This window comes from Manis javanica, chromosome 2 (genome assembly GCF_040802235.1).
Source record: "Manis javanica isolate MJ-LG chromosome 2, MJ_LKY, whole genome shotgun sequence".
Classification (NCBI taxonomy): domain Eukaryota; kingdom Metazoa; phylum Chordata; class Mammalia; order Pholidota; family Manidae; genus Manis; species Manis javanica.
The window spans coordinates 123,061,494-123,086,242 of record NC_133157.1 but is presented as its reverse complement, the minus strand read 5'-3'; the positions used below and the strand labels follow the sequence as shown (position 1 = coordinate 123,086,242).

The 24,749-nt window shown below is 39.1% G+C and overlaps 1 protein-coding gene and 1 non-coding gene across 22 annotated transcripts in view; one reads left to right on the top strand and one right to left on the bottom strand.

The window, feature by feature from the left end:
• Nucleotides 1-24,749, bottom strand: part of LOC108400206 (WASH complex subunit 5) — a 109,294-nt gene that overhangs the window by 72,153 nt on the left and 12,392 nt on the right. For 10 of the 19 annotated variants that reach the window (XR_012128070.1, XR_012128066.1, XR_012128071.1 and 7 more), the window contains exon 2: nt 13,594-15,230. This is a non-coding gene — a transcript (WASH complex subunit 5). The remainder of the gene's footprint in view (nt 1-13,593; nt 15,231-24,749) is intronic. The other 9 variants (XR_012128076.1, XR_012128077.1, XR_012128074.1 and 6 more) reach the window with 2 other exon arrangements.
• The window catches only part of LOC108391900 (serine/threonine-protein kinase TAO1-like), a 112,051-nt gene that overhangs the window by 85,520 nt on the left and 1,782 nt on the right, over nt 1-24,749 (top strand). The window contains exons 17-18 of one of the 3 annotated variants that reach the window (XM_073229306.1): nt 1,843-2,025; nt 7,292-11,852. In XM_073229306.1, the coding sequence (XP_073085407.1) occupies nt 1,843-2,025; nt 7,292-7,618 (510 nt within the window). In that variant the 3' untranslated portion in view covers nt 7,619-11,852. Of the gene's footprint in view, nt 1-1,842; nt 2,026-4,139; nt 6,636-7,291; nt 11,853-24,749 lie in introns of those variants that run through there. The other 2 variants (XM_073229307.1, XM_073229308.1) reach the window with 2 other exon arrangements.

Sequence of the window (24,749 nt, the reverse complement as noted above, 5' to 3'; positions counted from 1 at the left end):
TGATTAAGAAACAACTCGAACATGTTTATCCTGCTTTCACTTGAGTGAAACATTGAGGAATATAGTTTGTTCTTGGTATAAGTATTAATCTTGTTGAAAAAATTTTTCAGAGCATTCCTTTTTGTCATTAGCTAGTGATATGGAGTGACTATAGTTTTCTTGGCAATATATTTGAATATTTAAAAGTTTTTTAAAGAATGGAGGCTGTTACACAAAGTCAGAAAATTCTAAATTTCATTGTTCCATTTCTGGCCAACTTGGAGGAATTTTATTAACCAAGGGCAGTATTTAAGAGCAGTGCTAAGCATAACTAAACCAAGAGTTTGTCTGTCTAGCTAGACACTTCTTGACCCTTCACAGAATAAAGGCACATGACTATGACTTAGTACGTCAATTGGTGTAAAATGCAGAAAAGGGTATATATTTGATTTTGTAGCATTGGAGCAAAGAGTTTGAACTAGTTCCTTAACAAGAGTGTTTGGTCATACATGCATTTGCACACTCAATCAACCATTCAATATCTGGCAGTGTATATATTGAGGTAAATAATGTCAACTATAGGTTCTGCCTTTGTGTAGCAAATGAGTGTTGTTACTTGTAGGCTTGATGGGTATACCTTATAAAATATATCTCATCTTACTAAGTTTTGTTGAAACTTGAGTTCATAGAGTAATTAACCTGTGATTTAAAGCCAGTTATTCTGTTTCTGAACTCAAATTATTTTATCTCAAAAATGTTTATGTAGTTCATGTCTGTTACATTACCACAAGAAGGGTTGTTCCTTCTCTTGCCTCATAACTTTTCTTTGACCTTTGAAAGATTAGTTAGCTGACTTTCAGGTTTTTGCTCATGGTGCTAAAGAGTAAACCCTAAGGAGAAGCAGACCCAAAACTTAGCCATCTTAACTGAGCAGTATGACCACAACATTAATGAAATGCTCTCCACTCAAGCTGTAAGTTTATTTTACGTAGGCAAAACAAATTTAGTGCCCCTTTCCTTCCACCACCTGAATAAAATCCCAAGAATTGAAATATTAAGTTGGAAATGAAAACTCTGCTGCACCTTGGGAAATAGTGATGGTGGTCCATATTCTTCTTGTTCTCAGCATTGCTTGGAAATATACATGATGTATATGTAATTCTCTTTGATACATTTGGACATGAGGTTCCACATAGGCTCTCTGCTGGTGCCTTGCAGAGGTTTAGTACATATACCAACTGTGTATCAAGATTGGAGAAGCAACTTTGTTAAGCAGTGTTCAAAAAGTAGTACTTTATCAGGAATCCAGATGGTCACATTTGAGTGCAGGTACAAAATATTTGCTATGTAAGTTTGCAGACTTTTTCTTAATGGGCCAGATAGTAAATATTTTAGGAGGAAAAACTGAGGTTATTACGTGGGTATTTACATAGCCATTTAAAATGTGACCATTTCAGAATGTAAAAAACCATCCCTAATTAGTGGACTATTGAAAAACAAAAACAAAACATCAGGTAGCTGTTCAGATTTGGCCCATAAGCTGTAGCATGCTTGTCCCTGTTCTGTAGTTATTTCCATTGGAGAGAAGAGATTCACAGTCTTATATCAATCAGGTTCTATGTTTTTCTTTAAAAAATAATGATCATTTAGGCATCATCCAAATAGCTTATGATAGCTTTATTCTTATAATGCCGTCATTGGTTGCTGTGTTTTCCTTTTCCAGAGATGTTTACTCCAAGATGTAAAAGAGAACAGTTGTGCCCTATAGAAGAGTAGTCTGTCTTAACTTACACCTCCTCCTTTCCATAGGTCATGAAAAGATAGCTCACAGGAGGATATATCTGTTTTCTTTCTCTCTTTCAGCCGCATTTGGATGAAGCACAGGAGGCAGAGTGCCAGGCTTTGAAAATGCAGCTGCAGCAGGAACTGGAGCTGTTGACTGAACTTCAGAGCAAGATCAAAATGCAGGCTGAGGCACAACACGCTCAAGAGCTTCGGGAGCTTGAGCAGAGGGTCTCCCTCCGCAAGGCACTCTTAAAACAAAAGGTATACGTAATAGAAAAAAGTAATTGTGCCAGTATTTGCTTTCATCAAAATCATTTCATAAATATATTTTCGTGATGACAGAGGTGACATTAGATTGTTTTCACAATACCATATTTCCTTAATTCTAGTTTTGGTAGTGTCTTCTTTTTCTTTAAAATTACTGATTCAGTAATGAACCTTAAAATTAACGAGTGTGATATATTAAAGGAATATACTTAAGTAGTAATTGCTAGAGGAATGATATGGAGTTATGTGAAGACAGTTGAATTGTAAAAGGATAGCTCTGGCTCCGTCTTCCTCACTTCTTTTGTGTACCTAGTTGTACCTAAAGAACTTGGAGAGAAACTTGGATAGTGAAGGAAAAAACGTTAGTAATTGCTTGAGAGAGACAAGGAAAAGGGATCAGGAATATACTTTATTCATTCATCCCTGGTCTGAAACTGTACAGATTGATGCATTACTATAAAAGAGAAGGTAAAACCAGTTTTACACAGATGAAGAGTCAGGCTGAAAATATTATTTCTAGATGTAGCTTTATTTATTTTACTTATTCTTTGGCATATATATTAGAACAAGAATCCCTAAATTCACTTGTGTCCTTTAAGGTACTGAGGCTGTATGTGTGTGTGTGTGTGTGTTGGAGAAAAGAACAATGGGTAGAAGCTTTTGAGAAAGAAAGAGAGGAAAGGCATTTTTCTGAGTAGTAGTAGAATATCACTTGTATCCAGGATTGAATGCTATGTTCCAGAATTCCTGAGCCATAAGTTCCCAGCAGCTGGCATGGTCTTAGGTCCATTGTAAGTTAACACGTGCCTAATGGTTTTGTCTATTAAAAATTGTCATTGCTTCTGGACCATTAATTGGCCCATAGATTTTCCTCTACTTTCTACAGTTCTTGTGATAAAAATAGAATACCTCATTTCTATTAAAAAAAATATGTTCTTAAAAACTCCACCTAAATAAGGTGTTGCTATTTCTCTGGCACAGCTGTCTTTAGTACTGGCTCCTTTAAGAGTTACTTGCCTCTAAAAATTATCTCAATTGTTTCTCATTCAAGATGGGAAGACAGAAACACATATAAATTTTTAGAAAAATGTAGTTGTCCCATGTACAGAATTCATAAATCTGCCTGATTTCAACTTGCATATTTAAAATTTAATCTAAAGTTCCATCTCTTATGCTTCAAAATTATCACTAAAAGAGAAACCTATAGTATTTCAGTAACAGTGTTATGAGAGAAATATTGGTACTGTTTTATTTGTATTTTTAGCTCCACCTAGTGGCTCCGAGTTAAAGAGTGCTAATTAGTATCTTAGGTGTAGTCTTATTTCAATATATGAACTAAGGCCTTTATGTTCTACAAAACCAGGTAAAATGTTGGCATAGGGCTGATACCATTGCCAGAAGTGCAGTGGCACTCTCATGCATTGTTAATGCATTTTGGAAGTATATGTTGATCTTTGAAAATGTTAAGCAAAGAATTTAGAGAATTTAGAGAAAAGAAATCCTGAATACAGGAAAAGCAATATGCATAAATATGTTAATTATGGCATAGTTTATAATGGTTTAAAACACCTAACCATCTAAAATAATTAAGTGCTTATGACCAAGCCACTTAATAAAATCTTACTCAACCATTTAAATAATGGCTATAAAGATAGTATTAATGTGGAAAAATGCTTATGAGGTGTTGAATAAAATAAAAACAAATCACACTTAAAGTGAGTTGAGCTAATACTTATAATGGCTATATTAATATGGTAGATTGGTTGTGGTTTGTGTTTGATAATAGACATGCATAAGATTATTTAGTATTAAAAATAATAAAAGAAACAGTGGAATAAATCTACAGTGCTTTGAGCTGCTACTTGATTTTTAGGGCCCATGTTTATATTTCAAGTGAAGTGCATGACTATAAAGCAGTTTGGGGTCAGTCAGTTGGCAACTACCAAGGCAGTGATATACCCATGGTATGATCTGAAAACATCGTAACATCCGTATTTTCTGTACTTTGTGCCTACTGGTTGTACAGATAAGAAACAGTCATCTGAAAATAGAGGTGGAACCAGAGAGAACGTTAGTTGTTTCTAGATGAATAATAATTCTGTTTGAAGATTGCTTTCAGCCTCCAAATGAACCAAGAATTGTCCTCCAGGTCGAGACACCAACAGAGGATGCCTCAGTTGAGGCTCACATATGAGGTCTTACTGCAACTTTCCTTATGCTTCATTTACATTAAAATTTCAGCAAAATGACAACATAACTATGTGCATTTCATACATGCATAACAAGTGGCAGTATTTCCAAAGTATAAATGAGCTTTTCTTTTTCTTAACATTTCCTTTAATTTTTCCTGAATATTTCACTTAATATCAACAAGATGGTTGGTAGTTTTAATATAAGAATTGGCAATTGGAATGTCTTTCAGGACCTTCTGAACTGAAAATACTCACACATTTGATTTCAGAGAAGATAGGTTAGGAGAGAAGTCTCAGAAGTCTTATATCCAGTGAAACCACCTTTCTTATTTACAGTAATAAATAAGATATTTTCAAAGAAATGGGGGTTAATATAACCTATCACAAATCTTAGTTTTAATTTTTATTGAAAAATATTCTGAGTTTCTTAAATGACAAAACTAATTCAGCAAACAAAATTGAAGCTGTGCTTTCTGGATAAAAGTGGATAAGCATTAATGTGTTTAATATTTTTATCATGAGTTTCCTTCAAATAATATACAGGGCATTCAAATTAGTTAAATACTCAGTACAAACCTATCCTTTATTAGGTCCTTTGAATTAAATGTTCTTAATAAATGGACTTTTGAAATTTTAAAATAGAAAAGATTTAAAAGAAAAATTTGAAGTTATTTGAATCCTTACAGATATATAAATTTCATTCTATATGAATTGGGTATTTTATATGTAGATATTAAAAGAGTGGAAAAGTTATTTTACAAATACATATTTTTTTTTAAACTTGGCAATTATAGAGAAACAAATAGAAATTAAAATGTCCTTAATCTCACCACTCAGGAATCACCAGTTAACAATTTGATATCTTTCCCTTGGAAGAAGCATTGTGTCTAATCTAGGTTCTTTCAACCTTCATTAGGAAGTGCCCTCTCTAAACCTTTGTAACACTTTAGTACTTAGAGTTTAATAATTTTCAAACTCATCCTACCAAAGTCCATTCTGGCCTATTTGTAATTCCCCACACACATTTTATCATTTTGCATGCCTTTGCCCATGTTCCTTCTGCTGAAAATATCTTTCCCTTCCCTTGTCTTGTAAACTTGTGCTTTTCCTTCCAAATCCAGTTTCTGTCACCTTCTCTGACAAGACTTCTTTGCCCTACTCCTCTTCCCCTATAGAGTGAAGTACTCCATCCCTTTATATTTCTGCTTTACCTTATAAATCTGTTATTACATCTTATCATATTATGTGACAGTTTTTTATTTGTATGTGTTTCCATGCTAAATTGTGTGTTTTTAAAAGGGCACTTTAAAAAATGATACATAAGAGGGGACTTGATAATATGGGTGAATGTTGTAACCACAATGTTGCTTCGTAAGATTGTATATCAATGATAACTTAGTAAAAAAAAAAAAGATACATAAAAATTAAGCACATTTGTTGAGCTAGATTTCTGTGTAGAGAACAATGACTTGGCTTAAGTCCTCAAGTATCTTGAAACCTAATTTAATACTTCTTTACAAATACTCTTTATTTCCTATTTTTTAAAAACTTTGTATCATGCAAATTTTCAAACATACACAAAAAGTATTAGTGAAATTCTTAAGAACTAGTACAATGAAGTCCCCAAATACTCATTACCCAACTTCAACAGTTATCAGTATCTTGCTTATATTTCATCTGTTCCCCAACTCCACATGCAGCTTTTTAGGGGAGCAGAATAGGGGACAGAGTATCTGAAATATTTTAAAGCAAATCCCAGCATAGAATCATTTCACTCCAAACACAGATAAGGAAATAAGGACTCTTTTACTTCAACATAGTCGTAATTCCATGGTGTTAACTAACAAAATTATAATAAATGTTTAAGATTACCTAATACTCAGTCCATACTTAGATTTCCCTTTGTATCTAAAAAAAGGTCGTCTTGGTTTATTTAGATTGGGGCCCAAACATGGTGTAGACATTGCATTTGATTGTCTTTTAAGCCGTTTAGTCTCCTGTGCCCTTTTTTTTATTATTGTGGACTGGGTCCTTTGCTTTGTAGGAATTGTCACATTTGAATTTGGCTGATTCCATCCTCATGGTGTCATTTAATGCATTCCTCTTTACATTTCCTGTAAACTGGTAATTAGACCTAGGGGCATGATTATATTTACTTAAAATTTTTTTCCCTTTTAAAAATTTTTGTGAGGAATTTTCATAAGGGTTACTGTTACACTTTCTTTTGTATCACATCAAAAGATATATAATGTCTAGTTGTCCCCCTTTGAAGTCATATTTGATGAGTGGGCTCAGATATTCTCATTCATTAACAATTTCTCCATCAACTTCTTCCCATTGTCATTGACTTTATTGTGTATTTTTTCACACTAAAACCTGTTTATAGTCAGCTATATTTGTAGACCTTTGAGTTGTCCAAAACTGATTATGATGGCTACCCAACCACTGATTTCTAAGTACATAGAGTCTCCTAACTTTCTAATGGAAACTTTATAGTTTTTGTTTGTTTTTCACTTAATGCTCTGATCTTTCTGGAATATGGCATCAGATGAGGTTCCATTTTTATTTTCTTCCAGATGGTTAGCCACTTGTGCCTGTGTTGTTTTTCCCATTAAATTAATTAGTGCTTTTGTCCTGCATTAAAAACTTACAAACTTCATTCTATTTCTATTTTACTAATTACTGGTTCCTACACCAATACCATATTTATTATATTAGAGTGACCTTATGGTGTATCTAATAAGGCTACATTCTCCTTACCATTTTCTTTTTCAGTCTTTTTACCTAATGGATTTGGTAGCCATTGATGATAATTGCCTTGATTTATTATTTCAATAGAGATTATTACCTTTGCCTTTAAGAACTTGATTTTACACATTTTAGTAATATAAGTTATATATGATTCCTACAGTACATCTCTTTGATTTTTAAATGTACATCCTTTAGAATAGCCAGAGTGGACATTTTTATGATTCACTTTAAACCAGAATAATTATTGTTTCTGTAGTTTATAGATTTTTTAAAATAAATGAGCTTTCTTTTTGCTTCCCCCCACCAACCCACAACAGATTGAGGAAGAGATTCTGACATTACAGAATGAGTGCAATGAAAGAATACGAAGCCTGCTGGAGCGTCGAGCAGAAGAGATGAAAGCTTTCAACTTTGAAAGCGAGGGACTAGGTTTTAGAAACGTCCTTTCTAACCTTGCCCCTGAGGCATTCAGCCACAGCTCCCCCGGAGCTCCTCACAGGGGGCATCCCATAGGTGGCCTACCACAAGCCTGGGGCCATCCAATGCAAGGTGGGTCCCCAGCCATGCAGGTCACCCTTCTGAGCCAATGCATGGGGTACCCTGAGGTAGCAGTATGGGAGTTTGCAATAGCCTTCGTGTTCTGAGGCGGACAGCTGCCGGAGGATGGATGGAACAGGGCATGAACAGAAGCACCAGTGTCACTTTACAAATATCCAATGGGTCACACATGTCTTACATGTAACTTAATAATTGAGAATGGCGAGGAGGAGCCAAGATGGCGGCGTGAGTAGGACAGCGGAAATCTCCTCCCCAAAACATACATATTTTTGAAAATACAACAAATACAACCATTCCTAAAACAGAGACCAGAAGATACAGTAAAACAGCCAGGCTGCATCTACATCTGCGAGAACCCAGTGCCTTGCGAAGGGGGTAAGATACAAGCCGTGGCCCGGCAGGACCCGAGTGCCCCCCACCCCAGCTCCTGGCGGGAGGAGAGGAGTCGGAGCGGGGAGGGAGAGGGAGCCCAGGACTGCTACATACCCAGCCCTAACCATCCGCACCAGAGCACAGACACACAGTGCGTGGTGTGCTGGATACTAGGGAAACTGAACAGTAAAACCTGCGAGTGGGTCCCCGCAGTTGGCGCACCTGGGACAAAAGAAAAGCGAGTGCTTTTTGAAGGTCTTAAAGGGACAGGGGCCTCACAGCTGGACGGAGGTGTCCCGGCACACTCAGCCCAGCAGCTGGGAATCCCGGGGAACTCCAGGCGCCCCGACTCCCCTGGGTGACAACACAGCTCGGAGGCCCCTCACAGTGATAAACAGCCTCCTGCCCATTCTCCCTCCAGCAAGGCCCCGCCAGAGCATAGCAGCAGCCTAAAAGTGGCCATGCCCACAGCAACCGCATGGAGCTTACTCCACAGTAGTGGGGCAAGAATCAGAGACCCCATCTGCACTCAGCTGCCCAGTAAAAGCCGCTAGGGGTCACCGTTCTCCCAGGAAAGGAAGGCCAGGAGCAAGTGGAAAGGGACTTTGATCTCCCAGCTGACACACATGCCAACTGCCTATGACTACCTCTATCACCATGAAAAGGCATAAGAATTTGATACAGACCAGACTAACCCAGACATCCTCCCCTGAGAGGGAATCTGAGGAGATAGATTTAACCAATCTTCCTGAGAAAGAATTCAAAATAAAGGTCACAACCATGCTGATGGACTTGCAGAGAAATATGCAAGAGCTAAAGAGGGAGAATACAGAAATAAAACAATCTCTGGAAGGACTTAAAAGCGGAATGGACGAGATGCAAGAGGCCACTAATGGAATAGAAATCAATGAACAGGAACACAGAGAAGCTGACACAGAGAGAGATAAAAGGATCTCCAGGAATGAAAGAATATTTAGAGAACTGTGTGACCAATCAAAATGGAACAATATCCACATTATAGGGGTACCAGAAGAAGAGAGAGAAAAAGGGATAGAAAGTGTCTTTGAAGAAATAATTGCTGAAAACTTCCCCAAACTGGGGGAGGAAATAGCCTCTCAGACCATGGAAGCACACAGAACTACCAACACAAGGGACCCAAGGAGGACAACATCAAGACACATAATAATTAAAATGGCAAAGATCAAAGACAAGGACAGTTTTAAAGGCAGCCAGAGAGAGAAAAAAGGTCACCTACAAAGGAAAACCCATCATGTTATCATCAGACTTCTCAACAGAAACCTTACAGGCCAGGAGAGAATGAATGAAGGATCCTGTATCCAACACGATTATCATTTAAATATGAAGGAGGGATGAAACAATTCCCAGACAAGCAAAAGTTGAGGGAATTTGCCTCCCACAAATCACCTCTACAGGGTATTTTAGAGGGACTGCTCTAGATGGAAGCACTAAGGCTAAACAGATGTCACCAGAAAAAATAAAATCACAGCAAAGAAAGCAGACCAATAAAATACTAACTAAAGGCAAAAAATAAAATCAACTACCCACAAAAGCAGTCAAAGGAAACACAAAAGAGCACACACGCACACACACACAAACACCTAACATACAAAGAATGGAGGAGGAATAAGAAGGGAGAGAAATAAAGAATCATCAGACTGTGTTTACAATAGCTTAATAAGTGAGTGAAGTTAGACAGTAAGATAGTAAAGAAGCTAACTTTGAACCTTTGGTAACCAAAACCTAAAACCTGCAATGGCAATAAGTACATATCTTTCAATAATCACCCTAAATGTAAATGGACTGAATGTACCAATCAAAAACACAGAGTAATAGAATGGATAAAAAAGCAAGACCCATCTATATGCTGCTTACAAGAGACTCACCCCAAGTCAAGGGATGGAGAAAGATATTTCATGCAAACAAGGAGAAAAAAGCAGGTGTTGCAGTACTAGTATCAGATAAAATAGACTTCAACACAAAGAAAGTCACAAGAGATAAAGAAGGACATTATATAATGATAAAGGGCTCAGTCCAACAAGAGAATATAACCATTATAAACATCTATGCACCCAACACAGGAGCACCAACATATGTGAAACAAATACTAACAGAATTAAAGGAGGAAATAGAATGCAATGCATTCATTTTAGGAGACTTCAACACACCACTCACTCCAAAGGACAGATCCACCAGACAGAAAACAAGTAAGGACACAGAGGCACTGAACAACACACTAGAACAGATGGACCTAATAGACTACTATAGAACTCTACACCCAAAAACAACAGGATACACATTCTTCTCAAGTGCACATGGAACATTCTCCAAAATAGACCACATACTAGGCCACAAAAAGAGCCTCAGTAAATTCAAAAAGACTGAAATTCTACCAACCAACTTCTCAGACCACAAAGGCATAAAACTAGGAAAAAATTGCACAGAGAAAGCAAAAAGGCTCACAAACACATGGAGGCTTAACAACATGCTCCTAAATAATCAATGGATCTACAACCAAATCAAAGTAATTGAGAATGGCAATTCCACTGGAACAGTCCACCAAAAGAAACTCCCTATAGACATCATCACAAGCAGCCTCCTCACTTGGGTACTACCATGTGGAAGCTGAGTACATATAGTATATTTTATTCATTTTTATAAAGCGTTCTGTTTTGTGTTTACTAATTGGGGTGTCATAGTATTTAGCTGTCAGGTTTTGTGTTTTGTTTTGAACTTTTGGGGAAATTTTATGTAAAGGGGAATTGGTGTGTATGTGTGTTTATCAAATATGCACACACACACACATACAGTGCACGTGGTAAAAAGAAACTGGTTAGATGGGTATTTTCTGAAAACTGCAAAAACAATTCAGCAACGTGGCTTGAGTCATCACTTTTGGACAACTCTATCCTAAGAAATTTGTGAAAAGATCTAAAGCCTTTCTCTGTATACCCCAGGTTCTTATGAGCCACTCACAGCAGGCAGCCTATGCTAAAACAAGTTATTATGGAAACACACCTGTATCCCCTCACCAATGTATTTTGTTTATTAAATAAATGTATTTTGTCTGACTTTTATTAAATTGGCCTCATTTGGAGTAGGAAAAAAGGACTAATTGTGAATGAAGAAATGGATACATTGGACATCATCAGCATTAAAAACTGCTCATTAAAGTCATCAGTAAGAAAATGAAGAGGTAAGTCACAGTTCTTGAGAAAAAATACACAATACATAAATTTAAGAAAGGATTTATATCCATAATATATAATTCCTGTGACACTGTGAGAGAAAAGCAATCAACCTAATTTTAAAACAAGTGAAAGACTTGAACAGACACTTAACCCAAAAAGATATAAATGCCAAAAAGCACATGAAAAAGTACTCAACATCAAGGAAAGGCAAATTAACTATGAGATGCCATGTATACCCATCAGAATGGTTAAATATTAAAAGATGGACATTGACAAATGCTGATGGGTGTGTAATATGGTACGATGACTTTGGAAAAAGGATTGGCAGCTTATTCTAAAGTTAAACTGGTCAGGCCCGCCCCCCCCATATCCCACATTTGGGTTCTTGTGATGACTGGGAGATCTCTACTTAGATCAGGATGCCGAAACAAGTTATCCCAATTTACCCAACATAGGTTTTGGAAATTCTGAATTATTTAATGCCCACTGTGTAAGACATTGCCAGTACTCAAAACACTGAGGAATAATCCTTCCCAGGTGGAGAGCAATAGTTACGTTTACAACAAAAACTTCTATGAAGGCAGCACCTCAGATTCTTAAGACAGACTAAGGCAGGCATGCAATTCTTGAGAATAGTGCTCGCAAGGTTAAATATGTTTTCAGGGTATACAAACATGCTGATGTTTCTTCCTCAGTTCTATTGTTAATTTGATTCTCAAGTTACCACAGCAGACTAATTCATGCAAAGAACTATAGTCAGGTACAGATATGTTTCTAGGACATTTAAAAGCTTTGTTTTATTTAAAGATCTGGCAATTCCATGGAAGTGACATGCTCCCTGTGACATGCCTGATCTTAACTATATGTACAATGAAAGATATATTACCTAATGACACCAGTGAATGACTAGCCTTTAATGAAAACAAGGTATGTTTATGCACTGACAAGCCATCATTATAAAGGATCATATATTCTTATGTAGTAATAACACAGGGACCACAGAGGGGGAGCATGGGTCTCTGAATCTTGAGATGAAACCTTAAATTCACCTTGGGATGGTTCTTTACATTGATTTTGACCAATATACAGAAAAGGACTTAGCATCAGTTGAGCAGTTGCTCTGTACCAGGTACTGTATCAGGCATTTTAAAAATTGACCAGCCTGAGAGGTTCAGGAACTTGGCCAAAGTCACACAGGTGATTAAATGGTGAATCCAGAATCCAAACATATATTTGTTCCCTCCCTCCTACAGCAAGTCCTGGGCTTTGCATTCTGTAGCACCAACAGGGGTTGCTATGAGAGCTATTTTTTCAAGAAACATTTTCATATGAGAGAGTAAGAACCTTACAGAGACTCTACATCTTTATCCTAAAAAGGTTAATGAAATAGCAAGGGAAATACTTTGAGGAAGAAATACACTTTGAAATTGCTGATTAAAAAAATAACATGGATACAACAAAACTAACAAAAACCCAGATAAATGCAGAGGACAAACTGGTGGTTGCCAGGAGGGTGAAGATGAAGGGATCAAAAGGCACAAACTTCAGTTATAGAATAAGTAAATCACGGGGATGCAGGCACAGCATGGGGAATCAGTAATACTGTAATGACTTGGTATGGTGACAGATGGGTGTTATGTAACTACCCTGCCAGTGGTGAGCATTTTGTAATGTAATAAATTTGGGATTACTGTGTTGTACATCTGAAACTATTATAATATTGTGTCAACTATACTCAAAAAAAATAACATGGTTAAATTTACAGGAAAGCTATTATAATGCTTTTAAGGTAAATTAAACTCTACAGTGGGTTTTTAAAAAACTCAGATACAAAGTTTGGAGATGGGGAAGTACTTGGGAATCTATTAGAAAAGTGATTATAAAAGAGTTCTAGATAAACTGATTAATGACAAAACAATTAGGGTTATATTCCTGGACAGAATATACTGGAAGTCTTGTTATCTGCTGTTTGTATTATTTTCGCATGTAATCAGACATATCTTAAAGTCCTAGATATTCCTATCTTAGTGTTCACTCCTGTATTGTTACTCTTCACACCACAGTTCCATATTCACAATAGGCACATGACACTTGTTAAGCGAATAAGATATTAACCAAAAGAAGTTTCTTTTATATAAAATCAGCTGTTCACACATTAAAGGAGAGAAGCAAAGTTCCCACACATTTTACAAGTTGCGTAATTAATCTGTTGGAAATTAAAGGTGGATTATACTTTGTTGTTATTAAATCCACTATCTACATTTCATGAAGGGATGCATGTTTCAGAGGCCCAAAGACATGGATTTTATAAACATGCGTTTAACTAAATGCATATGTGAATAGCATTCTATACAAAGATCTCATATGTGAATAGCACTCTATACAAAGAGTTGTTTGGTTAGATATCAACCTATTATTACTTATTGGATAGAATAAATTCAATAAATTCGATACAGCAAAGAATAAAAGTCATACAGTACCTAGGTTTTTGTTGTACTGAAGTTTTGGCAACTGGGAGATCAAAAATAGAAAGCTGACAACTGGGAAATAGGGTAAGCGCTTTGTTATGTATATCTAGAAAGAGAGGTAAGAAAAGTTATTGCACAATACCGCAGAACATTTTCAAATGGAAAGCTTCTATTTTATTTCAGTTTACTCTTCAGACTACCTAAGACTAGAATGGTTCCTTTAACTTACTGACTTCCGAGTTTTATATAATGTCACTGACCTCCCAAACATAAATACCTATAAAATAATGAACCCTTCTGGGAAGGAAACAACTTTGCTTAGAGATTAGCAGTTACTTTCCCTCTGAATCCTCTTAATGTCACTAACAATGGGATGGGGACAAAAGGTGATGAGCAAGGGGGGGAAAGCCAGATGCCACAGTCAAGGCAAAGTGGGGGGAGGGCAGAAGCAGAAAGGAGGAGCAGCGGTCCACAGAGTAGTGAGCAGTAGTTCATCATGAAAAGCAGGTGACGTCTCGGGCGCTGTTTGCGGTCCCCTGGGCAACGTCACAGAGCAGCTTCCTGCCCAGTTCCCGCGGCAGTCAGGGTCTACCCAGATAGCCCCAATTCCCTGGGAGGCAGGGGGGCATTCTGGTGTGGACACTGGTCCGGGTCCAGGGTGAAAGCCGGGCTCCAAGGCTTGCTAGTGTGGAGTCCGGGGGAGTCACCAGCCTCCCAGCCTCCGGGCCAATCCAACAGTGGCACATCTGACGCGGCTGCTGTGAGCTCAGGTGGAATCACCCACGGTCAGGGCTAGCACAGTGCTTGGCATGTAATAAGCCCTCAGAATAACATCAGCTGCTATGCAGGCTCATAATCCTTCCCCCAAAACCCAGGGGATCGCAGAGATTTCAGAACTTCACTTTTCCTAGATTGTGAAAAGGCAAACAGGGCCCAGGGTCTCACCCTATCATCAAAGTCACCAGTGCTGCTGCATCAAAATACAAATATTCACAGAAGTATAAAGAGTCTTGTGTCATGAGAAGTTTTGCCACCAAATGAGACCTGACACCAACCTGTGAAAAACCTTTCAGCTCTCAGAGGTTTGTGGAGATCAGAATTGCAGAAAAGAGTATTTAGCCCCAGATTATGATTATAACTGCTGTCAGCCACCAATGGAAGCATTTTTGGGCAAGAAGGATCCCGGCCACCATTCGGTTGCAGTTCAAACACCAAATGCCAGACAAACCTAAAACTAATTTCTTACAGATACAGTGCCTTTTCCTTTTTAGGGAGCTTGAACATTGTATCACTTGTTTCCCCCAGCTCTGAATCATGCAGGGAAGGTAAGATCACCCTCATATTCCACCAGGGAAACTGGAACTCAGCAAACAGGGGGACTTGGGAGAATGGAGGCTCTGGGACTGGGACTGGGACCCAGGTTCTCCCAGTGTCTCAGCCCAGGGATCTGTACCTGGGCCAAGTCATCTTGTGTGCCACACGGTTCCCCATCACACCATTATATATTTTAATTATGAACCTTATTCAGTGAGTTGTGAATGCCAGCTGCCTCCAGATAGGCTGTGATCTCATATAAGAGTGTGTTATCTTCTTTGGGGTAAGGCAGTGAAGGGTCCGGATAGTGGGCTTCGATGTCTGCTAGGAGAGCCCTAAACGAAGGAGAAAAAACAAGAGTGATAAGCATTAGAGAGTAACTGAATTCAGACAACAGTTACTACAGGTATGAAAGAATCTTTCAGGGCCTCAGTTTCCTCATCTGTAAAATGAGGGCTTGATCCTTCTAATTTTCAATTTCTGTACCTGTGATTGGCTTTAAGTGGAAAATCTGATCCAGAATTACTTTATCTTTTGGCATTAAATCAAGTGCTTTCACCATTCAAATTTTTATGAATTGACTTACTGTTTTCAATACCTAGTTTGTCAGAAGCACTGACTTCCCTACACTGACTTTGTCCTGTGCCAAGAAGCACAGACTATTTAAGGAGAAGGCTTGAAATGAGAGCAATTGCTGGTGAGGCACAGGCTGCGTGCCCAGCCACTCCAGGTAATTAACACACCTCTGACTGCCCTCTGGATGGCTAGTGACTCTGTCCTATGGAAATGGGTAATAATTGCTCTCAATATGGATGTTAGAGGATGGAGAGGGAAAGAGCAGTCAATGGACTGAGTCATGGGAAGTATGGCTCATGATCAGCCATCATGACCATGCCCTCCCCTGTAGTTGTGTGCTCTGATAGCTGGGCTGTCTACCAGGCTTGACGCTGTGGCTACTGACATGGTGCCATGCCAACTGGATGGTTGGTCACTGGCCCCTTTGGGGGCAAGAGCTGTGGCAAGACATATGGGCCTTTATGCAGTTACTGTATATCATGTGTCTGGCCATTTGCCTTTGGCATCCCCAGTGAATGATGAAGCAGACACATTATTGGCCCATATGCGTTGGCTGGGAGGAAAGCCTGCCTCTGCTGTAGCCCAATGGTTATGACAGCGTTTGTTGCACACATTGCAAAATACTACGTAGGCTGTAGCCTGTCGGTGGGGCTTGCCAATGACCTTTGAAGAAGTCAGCAGAGCCCAGAAGGAGTGCCTTGTGTGCTCAAAAAAGGGGACTTGTATCAAGTCCTGCAGCAACACGGGAAATACTAAAGGGGATGTACCCCTTGTCTCAGGTGGCAGAGAGACTATATTAGGTCTCTGCCCGTATCAGGATATTCGTATGCCATGACTTGTGTGGACACAGCTACTGGCCTGTTGGTTGCTTTTCCTGCACGTCATGCAGATCAGCAAACCACCAGGAGGGGCCTAGAGCATCTCTTTGCAGCGTATGGCTGGCCACAGGTGACTGAGAGCAATCAAGGCACCCACTTGATTGGCCATTCGTTACAAGGATGGGTTCAGCAATTAGGAACAGAGTGGAAATTTCATATACCATATAACTTACAAGGGCAGGCATGATAGAGATGTACAATGTTTTGTTGGAATCTAGCCTGAAGCCACACACCAATGGTATACAGGGCTGGTCAGTTTGCTCACGGACAGTGCAACGGCGTTTGAAAGAGATGCCCCGGAAAGGAGCCTTAAGCCGTGTTGACAGGCTAACGCACATATTCCTGCCTCTCCTATACAACTGTATGTACCCAAGAGGAGTTACTGAAGCCAGAATATGGCCAGCAGACCAACCTCCTGCTGCCAGCCCCAACTGTGTTATGCCCTGAGACACTGTTGAGTGGACATGGTCCTGAACATTTCAACACATGGCCCAGCGAAGACTGCCCTGTCTGGCACCTTGGGGAAAAGGCATATAAGCTGGCCTCCTGTGTGTTCGTGGAGTAATAGCAGAGTTGGCTTCCAAAGATCATGGTAGTGTACCTGAAACATCTGGGAGGTAAGAGTATCTTACGGGGAAGTTTAGTTTTATCTTTAAGGCCAGTGCATGTACCTCCCATAGCCCTATCTACTGACCCATCTGTAACTTGCACAGGGAGCGGGGTGAAAGTCTGGTATACGAGACGAGGACGAGATGATCCCATTCCTGTCACAGGAAAACTCTCTTGCATGCATTCTGCCTGAGGGACAAGATTTGCCTTTGCTGCTGTCATTAAAGCAGGTATCTTACCGCCCTTAAAGTAATTTTCTTCTACAGTCCTTGTGGCCTGGTATGTGCCCCCCTGGCTGCAGCTTCCCTGTCACAATTTCTCTGTACCTCCTGCCCGTTCAGCTGCTGACTGCATGTGGAACAGGCCAGCTATAGACTTAATCTGCATGGGGGTTTGAACCTAGCTGAATACTCGGCTTGAGGATTATCATGATTTTATGTCAATAGTCTGGGTACAGTGATCCAGTTTTCTCACACAGGGGCCGTTGTGGACGATGGGGTACGAGTACTTTGTGAGTCAAAATTTCTGGAGCATTGAGCTGTTGGTAAAATGGCAGTATTTCCAGAATCTCTCACCTGGCCTTAGTGCATCTCCATATCAATAGGTGCTCCCAAGGGGAGGAGAGTAAAATTAGGCCATCTCCATATGAAAAGGCATTTATTTATTTATTTGTTTGTTTGTCTGTTCTGGTATCGTTAATCTACAATTACATGAGCAACATTATGGTTACTAGACTCCCCCCATCATCAAGTCCCCACCACCTACCCCGTTAACAGTCACTGTGCATCAGCGTACTAACATGGTGTAGAATCACTACTTCTCTTCTCTGTGTTGTAAATTGCTCTCCATGATCCCCCTTACATTATGTCTGCTAATCGAAATGCCCCTTTTTCCCCATTGTCCCTCCCCTCCCTCCCATCCTCCCCAGGCCCCTTCCCTTTGGTAACTGTTAGTCCATTCTTGGGTTCTGTGAGTCTGCTCCTGTATTGTTGATTCAGTTTTTGCTTTGTTCTTATACTCCACATATGAGTGAAATCATTTGATACTTGTCTTTTTCTGCCTGTCTTATTTCACTGAGCATAATACCCTCCAGCTCCATCCATGTTGTTGCAAATGGTAAAATTTGTATTCTTCTCATGGCTGAATAATATTCCATTGTGTATATGTACCACATTTTCTTTATCCATTCATCTACTGATGGACACTCAGGTTGCTTCCATTTTTTGGCTATTGTAAATAGTGCTGCATTAAACATAAGGGTGCATATGTCTTTTTCAAACTGGGCTGCTGCATTCCTAGGGTAAATTCCTAGGAATGGAATTCCTGGGTCAAAGGTATTTCTATTTTGAGTTTTCTGAGGCACCACCATACCTCTTTCCACAATGTTTGAACTAATTTACATTCCCCCCAGCAGTGTAAGAGGGTTCCCCTTTCTCCGCATCCTCGCCAGCATGTGTTGTTGTTTGTCTTTGGATGTTGGCCATCCTAACTGGTATGAGGTGGTACCTCATTGTGATTTTAACTTGCATTTCTCTGATGATTTGCAATGTGGAGCATCTTTTCATGTGCCTGTTGGTCATCTGAATTTCTTCTTTGAAGAAGTGTCTCTTCAGATCCTCTGCCCATTTTTTAATTGGATTGTTAGCCTTTTGTTTGTTGAGGTGTGTGAACTCTTTATATATTTTGGATGTCAACCGCTTATGGAGTTTGTCATTTATGAATACATTCTCCTGTACTGTAGGATGCCTTTTTGTTCTACTGATGGTGTCCTTTGCTGTACAGAAGCTTTTCAGCTTGATATAATCACACTTGTCCATTTTTGCTTTTGTTTCCCTTGCCCAGGGAGATATGTTCATGAAGAAGTTGCTCATGTTTATGTCCAAGAGATTTTTGCCTATGTATTTTTCTAAGAGTTTTATGGTTTCATAACTTACGTTCAGGACTTTGATCCATTTTGAATTTACTTTTGTGTATGGGGTTAGACAATGATCCATCCAGTTTCATTCTCTTACATGTAGCTGTCCAGTTTTACGAACACCAGCTGTTGAAAAGGCTGTCATTTCCCCATTGTACATCCATGGCTCCTTTGTCATATATTATTTGGCCATGTATGTGTGGGTTTATATCTGGGCACTCTATTCTGTTCCACTGGTCTATGGGTCTGTTCTTGTGCCAGTACCAGATTGTTTTGACTACTGTGGCTTTTTAGTAGAGCCTGAAGTTGGGAAGCGAGATCCCCCTGCTTTATTCTTCCTTATTAGGATTGCTTTGGCTATTTGGGGTCTTTTGTCGTTCCATATGAATTTTAGACCTATCTTCTCTAGTTCAATGAAGAATGCTGTAGGTATTTTGATAGGGATTGCATTGAATCTGTAGATTGCTTTAGGCAGGATGGCCATTTTGACAATATAAATTCTTCCTACCCAAGAGCATGGGATGAATTTCCATTGATTAGTGTCCTCTTTAATTTCTCTTAGGAGTGTCTTGTAGTTTTCAGGGTAAAGGTCTTTCACTTCCTTGGTTAGGTTTATTTTATTCTTTTTGATACAATTGTGAATGGAATAGTTTTCCAGATTTCCCTTTCTGCTAGTTCATGATTAGTGTATAGGAATGCAACAGATTTCTGTGTATTAATTTTGTATCCTGCAACTTTGCTGAATTCATATATTAGTTCTAGTAGTTTTGGAGTGGATTCTTTAGGATTTTTTATGTACAATATCAGGTCATCTGCAAACAGGGACAGTTTGACTTCTTCCTTGCCAATCTGGATGCCTTTTATTTCTTTGTGATCTATGAATGCTATGGCTAGGACCTCCAGCACTATGTTGAATGAAAGAGGGGAGAGTGGGCAACCTTGTCTTGTTCCTGATCTTATAGGAAAATCTTTCAGCTTCTCACTGTTAAGTATAATGTTGGCTGTTGGTCATATATGGCCTTTATTATGTTTAGGTACACAATTGCCCTTTATACCCATTTTGTTGAGAGTTTTTATCATGAATGGATGTTGAATTTTGTCGAATGCTTTTTCAGCATCTATGGAGATGACTGTGTGGTTTTTGTCCTTCTCTTTGTTGGCATATTGGATGATGTTGATGGATTTTTTAATGTTGTACCATCCTTTCATCCCTGGGATGAATCCCACTTGATCATGATGAATGATGTTTTTGATGTATTTTTCAATTCGGTCTGCTAATATTTTGTTGAGTGTTTTTGCATCTATGTTCATCAGGGATATTGGTCTTTAATTTTCTTTTTTTGTGGGATCTTTGCCTGTTTTTGGTATTTGATGTTGGGCTCATAGAATGAGTTTGGGAGTATTCCCTCCTCTTCTACTTTTTGGAAAACTTTAAGGATGATGGGTATTAGGTCTTCACTTAATGTTTGATAAAATTCAGCAGTGAAACCATCTGGTTCAGTGGTTGTGTTCTTAGGTAGTTTTTTCATTACCAATTGAATTTCTTTGCTGGTAATTGGTCTATTGTTATTTTCTGTTTCTTCCTGGGTCAGCATTGGAAGGTTGTATTTTTCTAGAATATTGTCTGTTTATTCTAGGTTATCCAGTTTGTTACCATATAATTTTTCACAGTATTCTCTAATAATTCTTTGTATTCCTGTGATGTCCATCATGATTTTTCCTTTCTCATTTCTGACTCTGTTAATATGTGTAGGGTCTCTTTTTTCTTGATAAGTCTGGCTAAGGTTTTATTCATTTTGTTTATTTTCTCAAAGAACCAGCTCCTCCATTCATTGATTCTTTCTATTGTTTTATTCTTCTCAATTTTATTTATATCTGCTCTATCTTTATTATGTCCCCCCTTCTACTGACTTTGGGCCTCATTTTTTCTTCCTTTTTTGGTTTCATTAATTGTGTGTTTAGACTGTTCATTTGAGTTTATTCTTCTTTCCTGAGGTAGGCCTGTATTGCAATATATTTCTGTCTTAGCATGGCCTTTGCTGTGTCCCACAGATTTTGTGGTGTTGAATTATTGTGGCCATTTGTCTCATATATTGCTTGATCTCTGTTTTTATTTGGTCATTGATCTATTAATTATGTAGGAGCATGTTATTAAGCCACCATGTGTTTGTGAGCTTTTCGTTTTCTTTGTGTAATTTATTGCTCATTTCATACCTTTGTGATCTGAGAATCTGGTTGGTACAATTTCAGTCTTTTTAAATTTACTTAGGTTCTTTTGGCTTAGTATATGATCTATTTTGAAAGTGTACCATATGCACTTTAGAAGAATGTGTATCCTGCTGCTTTTGGATGGAGTGTTCTGTAGATGTCTGTTAGATCCATCTGTTCTGTTATTCATCGCCTCTGCCTCTTTTCTTGTTTTCTGTCTGGTTAATTAGTCCTTTGGAGTGAGTGGTGTGTTGAAGTTTCTTAAAATGAATGCATTCATTGCATTCTATTTCCCCCTTTAATTCTGTCAGTATTTGTTTCACATATGTAGGTGATCCTGTGTTGAGTCCATAGCTATTTATAATAGTTATATCCTCTTGTTGGGCCAACCCTTTAATAATTATATAAAGTCCTTCTTTGTCTCATTACATTCTTAGTTTTGAAGCCTATTTTGTCTGATACAAGTACTGCAACTCCTGGTTTTTTCTCACTATTAGATGCATGTAATATCTTTTTCCATCCCTTTAATTTCAGTCTGTGTATGTCTTTTGAGTTTGATGTGAGTCTCTTGTAGGCAGCATACAGTTGGGTCTTGTTTTTTTATCCATTCAGTGACTCTATGTCTTTTGATTGGTGCATTCAGACTATTTACATTCAGGGTTATTATCAATAGGTATGTACTTATTGCCATTGCAGGCTTTAGATTCATGCTCACCAAAGATTCAAGGGTAATTCCTTTACTATCTAACAGTCTAATTTAACTCACTTTGTATGCTATTACAAACACAACCTAAAAGTTCTTTTTTTTTTTTTTTTCATTCTTTTTCTTCCCCCTCCATTCTTTGTATGTCATGAATCATACTCTGTAGTCTTTGTCTACCCCTTGGGTGATATCTATTTAGCCTTAGGAATACTTCCATCCATAGGAGTCCCTCCAAAATGCAGTGTACAGGTGGTTTGTGGGAGGTAAATTCTCTCAGCTTTCGCTTATCTTCAAATTGTTTAGTCTCTCCTTTAAATTTAAATGATAACCTTGCCGGGTAGAGTATTCTTGGTTCAAGGCCCTTCTACATCATTGCATTAAATATACCATGCCACTCCTTTCTGGCCTGTAAGGTTTCTGTTGAGAAGTCTGAAGATAGCCTGATGGGTTTTCCTTTGTATGTGATCTTTTTTCTCTGTCTATCTGCTTTTAAAAGTCTGTCTTTACCCTTGATCTTTGCCATTTTAATTATTATATGTCTTGATGTTGTCTTCCTTGGGTCCCTTGTATTGGGAGATTTGTGTACCTCCATGGCTTGAGAGACTACCTCCTTCCCCAGATTGGGTAGGTTTTCAGCAATTACCTCCTCAGTGACACTTTGTATCCCTTTTTCTCTCTCTTCTTCTTCTGGTACCCCTATAATGTGAATATTGTTCTGTTTGGATTGGTCTCACTCTTCTCTCAATATTCTTTCATTCTTAGAGATTCATTTTCCTCTCTGTGTGTCTTCTTTGTATTCCTCTTCTGTAATTTCTATCCCATTTTCCATCTCTTCTACTGCACCTAATCTGCTTTTAAATCCCCTCCATTGTATGTTTCATTTCAGATATGGAATTTCTTAATGATTGAATCTCTGACTTAAATTTGTTCCTGAGTTCTTGAATATTTCTCTGTACCTCCACAATAAGCATGTTTATGATTTTTATTTTGAACTCTCTTTCAGGAAGATTGGTGAGTTCAGTTTCATTTGGCACTTTTTCTGGGGTTTATGAGATTTTGGTCTGAACCATGTTCTTTTGATGTTTACTATTTCTGTGTGGTGCCCTCTAGTGCCCGGAAGCTCCAGTCTCTGCTCAGCCCTAGAGTGAGGCTGGGGATCATAGGGGAGCAGCGCTGGTGCATGCAGGGAGGAAAGAGCTGTTTCCTGATTCCTGTCTGGGGTACTTTTCACCAGTGTCAGAGCCAGTGGGCCAAGCCCACAGGTGTAAGCCTCTGTGCTTTGTGTCTCTAGCTGTTGTAGGTAGGGGTCTCCTCTGGCTGGCCTGATGCCAGCACAGTGACTGCTGGTTTGTAACTGGTGCCAGCAGGCCAGGAGGAAGGTGTAACAGGCTGCATATCACAGTGTGGGGCCTTGGAGCTGGGCAGCCAGCCAGGGGGATGGAGTGCCTGAGGCTCCTCAAAGTTCCCAACCAGCTGGGCATATGGTGCCCAGACAACCTTGTCCCCCTATCCCTTCTCCGTGCAGCAAGCTCCATGCAAAACCAGCCCCTCCAGCAGCCTTCTCGCTGCTAGAAAGTCTGTCAGATTGCCTGCCTTTCCTTATTCCCAGAGTGGCCAGGTGTGGATCCTGTCCTCCAGTGTGTCTCTCAAGCACTCTGCCTGTCCCAGATCCCCAACCTCCAGAGTACCACTCAGTGTAGGTTTCTGCTTGCAAAGCAGAACTCCAGGGCTAGGTGGTCAGCAGTCCCAGGCTTTCACCTCTTCCCCTGCTCTGTTTCTCTTCCTCACACCAGTGAGCGGGGGTGGGGGAAGGGCCTGGATCCCACTGGATCGAGGGTTTTGTACGTTACCCTGTTTTGTGAGGTCTGCTCTGTTCATGCGGTCTGTATGCAGTCTGGTGCAGCCTTCTTTTCTGTTGCTGTTTTAGGGCTAGTTGTATTAATTAACTATATTTTCATACTATTTGTGGTTTTTCGAAAATTTCTCCTTCTCAGCTCTTTGCCATCATCTTGAGTCTCTCTGTCAAAGATATATATTTAAAACTAGAACACTTGGATGGTTCTAGGTAGAGGTCTTTCAGCACCATCCATAATGAATACAAAATAGTGATTTATAACCACAACACTCTTTTGTCTATAATCAACATGTCAAAACTTTACAAATTTCTTTCCAGCAACAGAGATTATACATGACCCTTGAAATTACAACCGATTTTCTCAGCAAGAACCCTGCTTTCAAGACAAGGCAAAACACTTGTCTAGTCTGAACCATGAAAGCTTTTGGTCTAGAAGTCTAGAGAAACAAGATTCCATGATAAATATTAGTAAAAAGAAAATCACAGCTGACCTGTCTGTTCACCTCAAAAGACCTTCCCATTTTGCCTTTTAGTATCCCAAGTTCTTCCTTCAATTTTTTGTTTTCATGACTCAAAGTCATTAGACATTCTTTGGCTTCTTTGCTCTCTATCTCAAAAAAAATAGAAAACAAAAAAAGGCATTATTCCTTCTGTTTCTCTGTCCAGGCTGAAAGCTCCTCAAATCACCCCTTCATAGCTTGATTATTTAGCTTCATGGCCTCTGTGAGGCGTTCAGAGGGAGGGTGTGACACACCAGACTTGATCTGATGAATCAAATCCCCTTTAGAATCCTTCACCTCATACATCTGAATCTAAGATGCCAAGCTTGGCCTGCATCCTACGGTCAGCAGGAAAAAGGCTAGAATGAATGGCGTGGACCATGCTGCTCATGCTGTTTGAAAAGGTCCAGGCAGGAGGAGGAATCCTGAAAACAGGAAACTTCATAGCTGGCCCCTGCTAATTCCCACACTTATTTTTGCAGTTATGATGTTGGTGATTGGGCTCATATATGGGAAATCTTATGTACTTAAGATTTATTCATCTTTAGTAGATAACATAACCCAAAATATTGATCAAAGTGGCAATTCCAGAAACGAAAGCAGTATAATG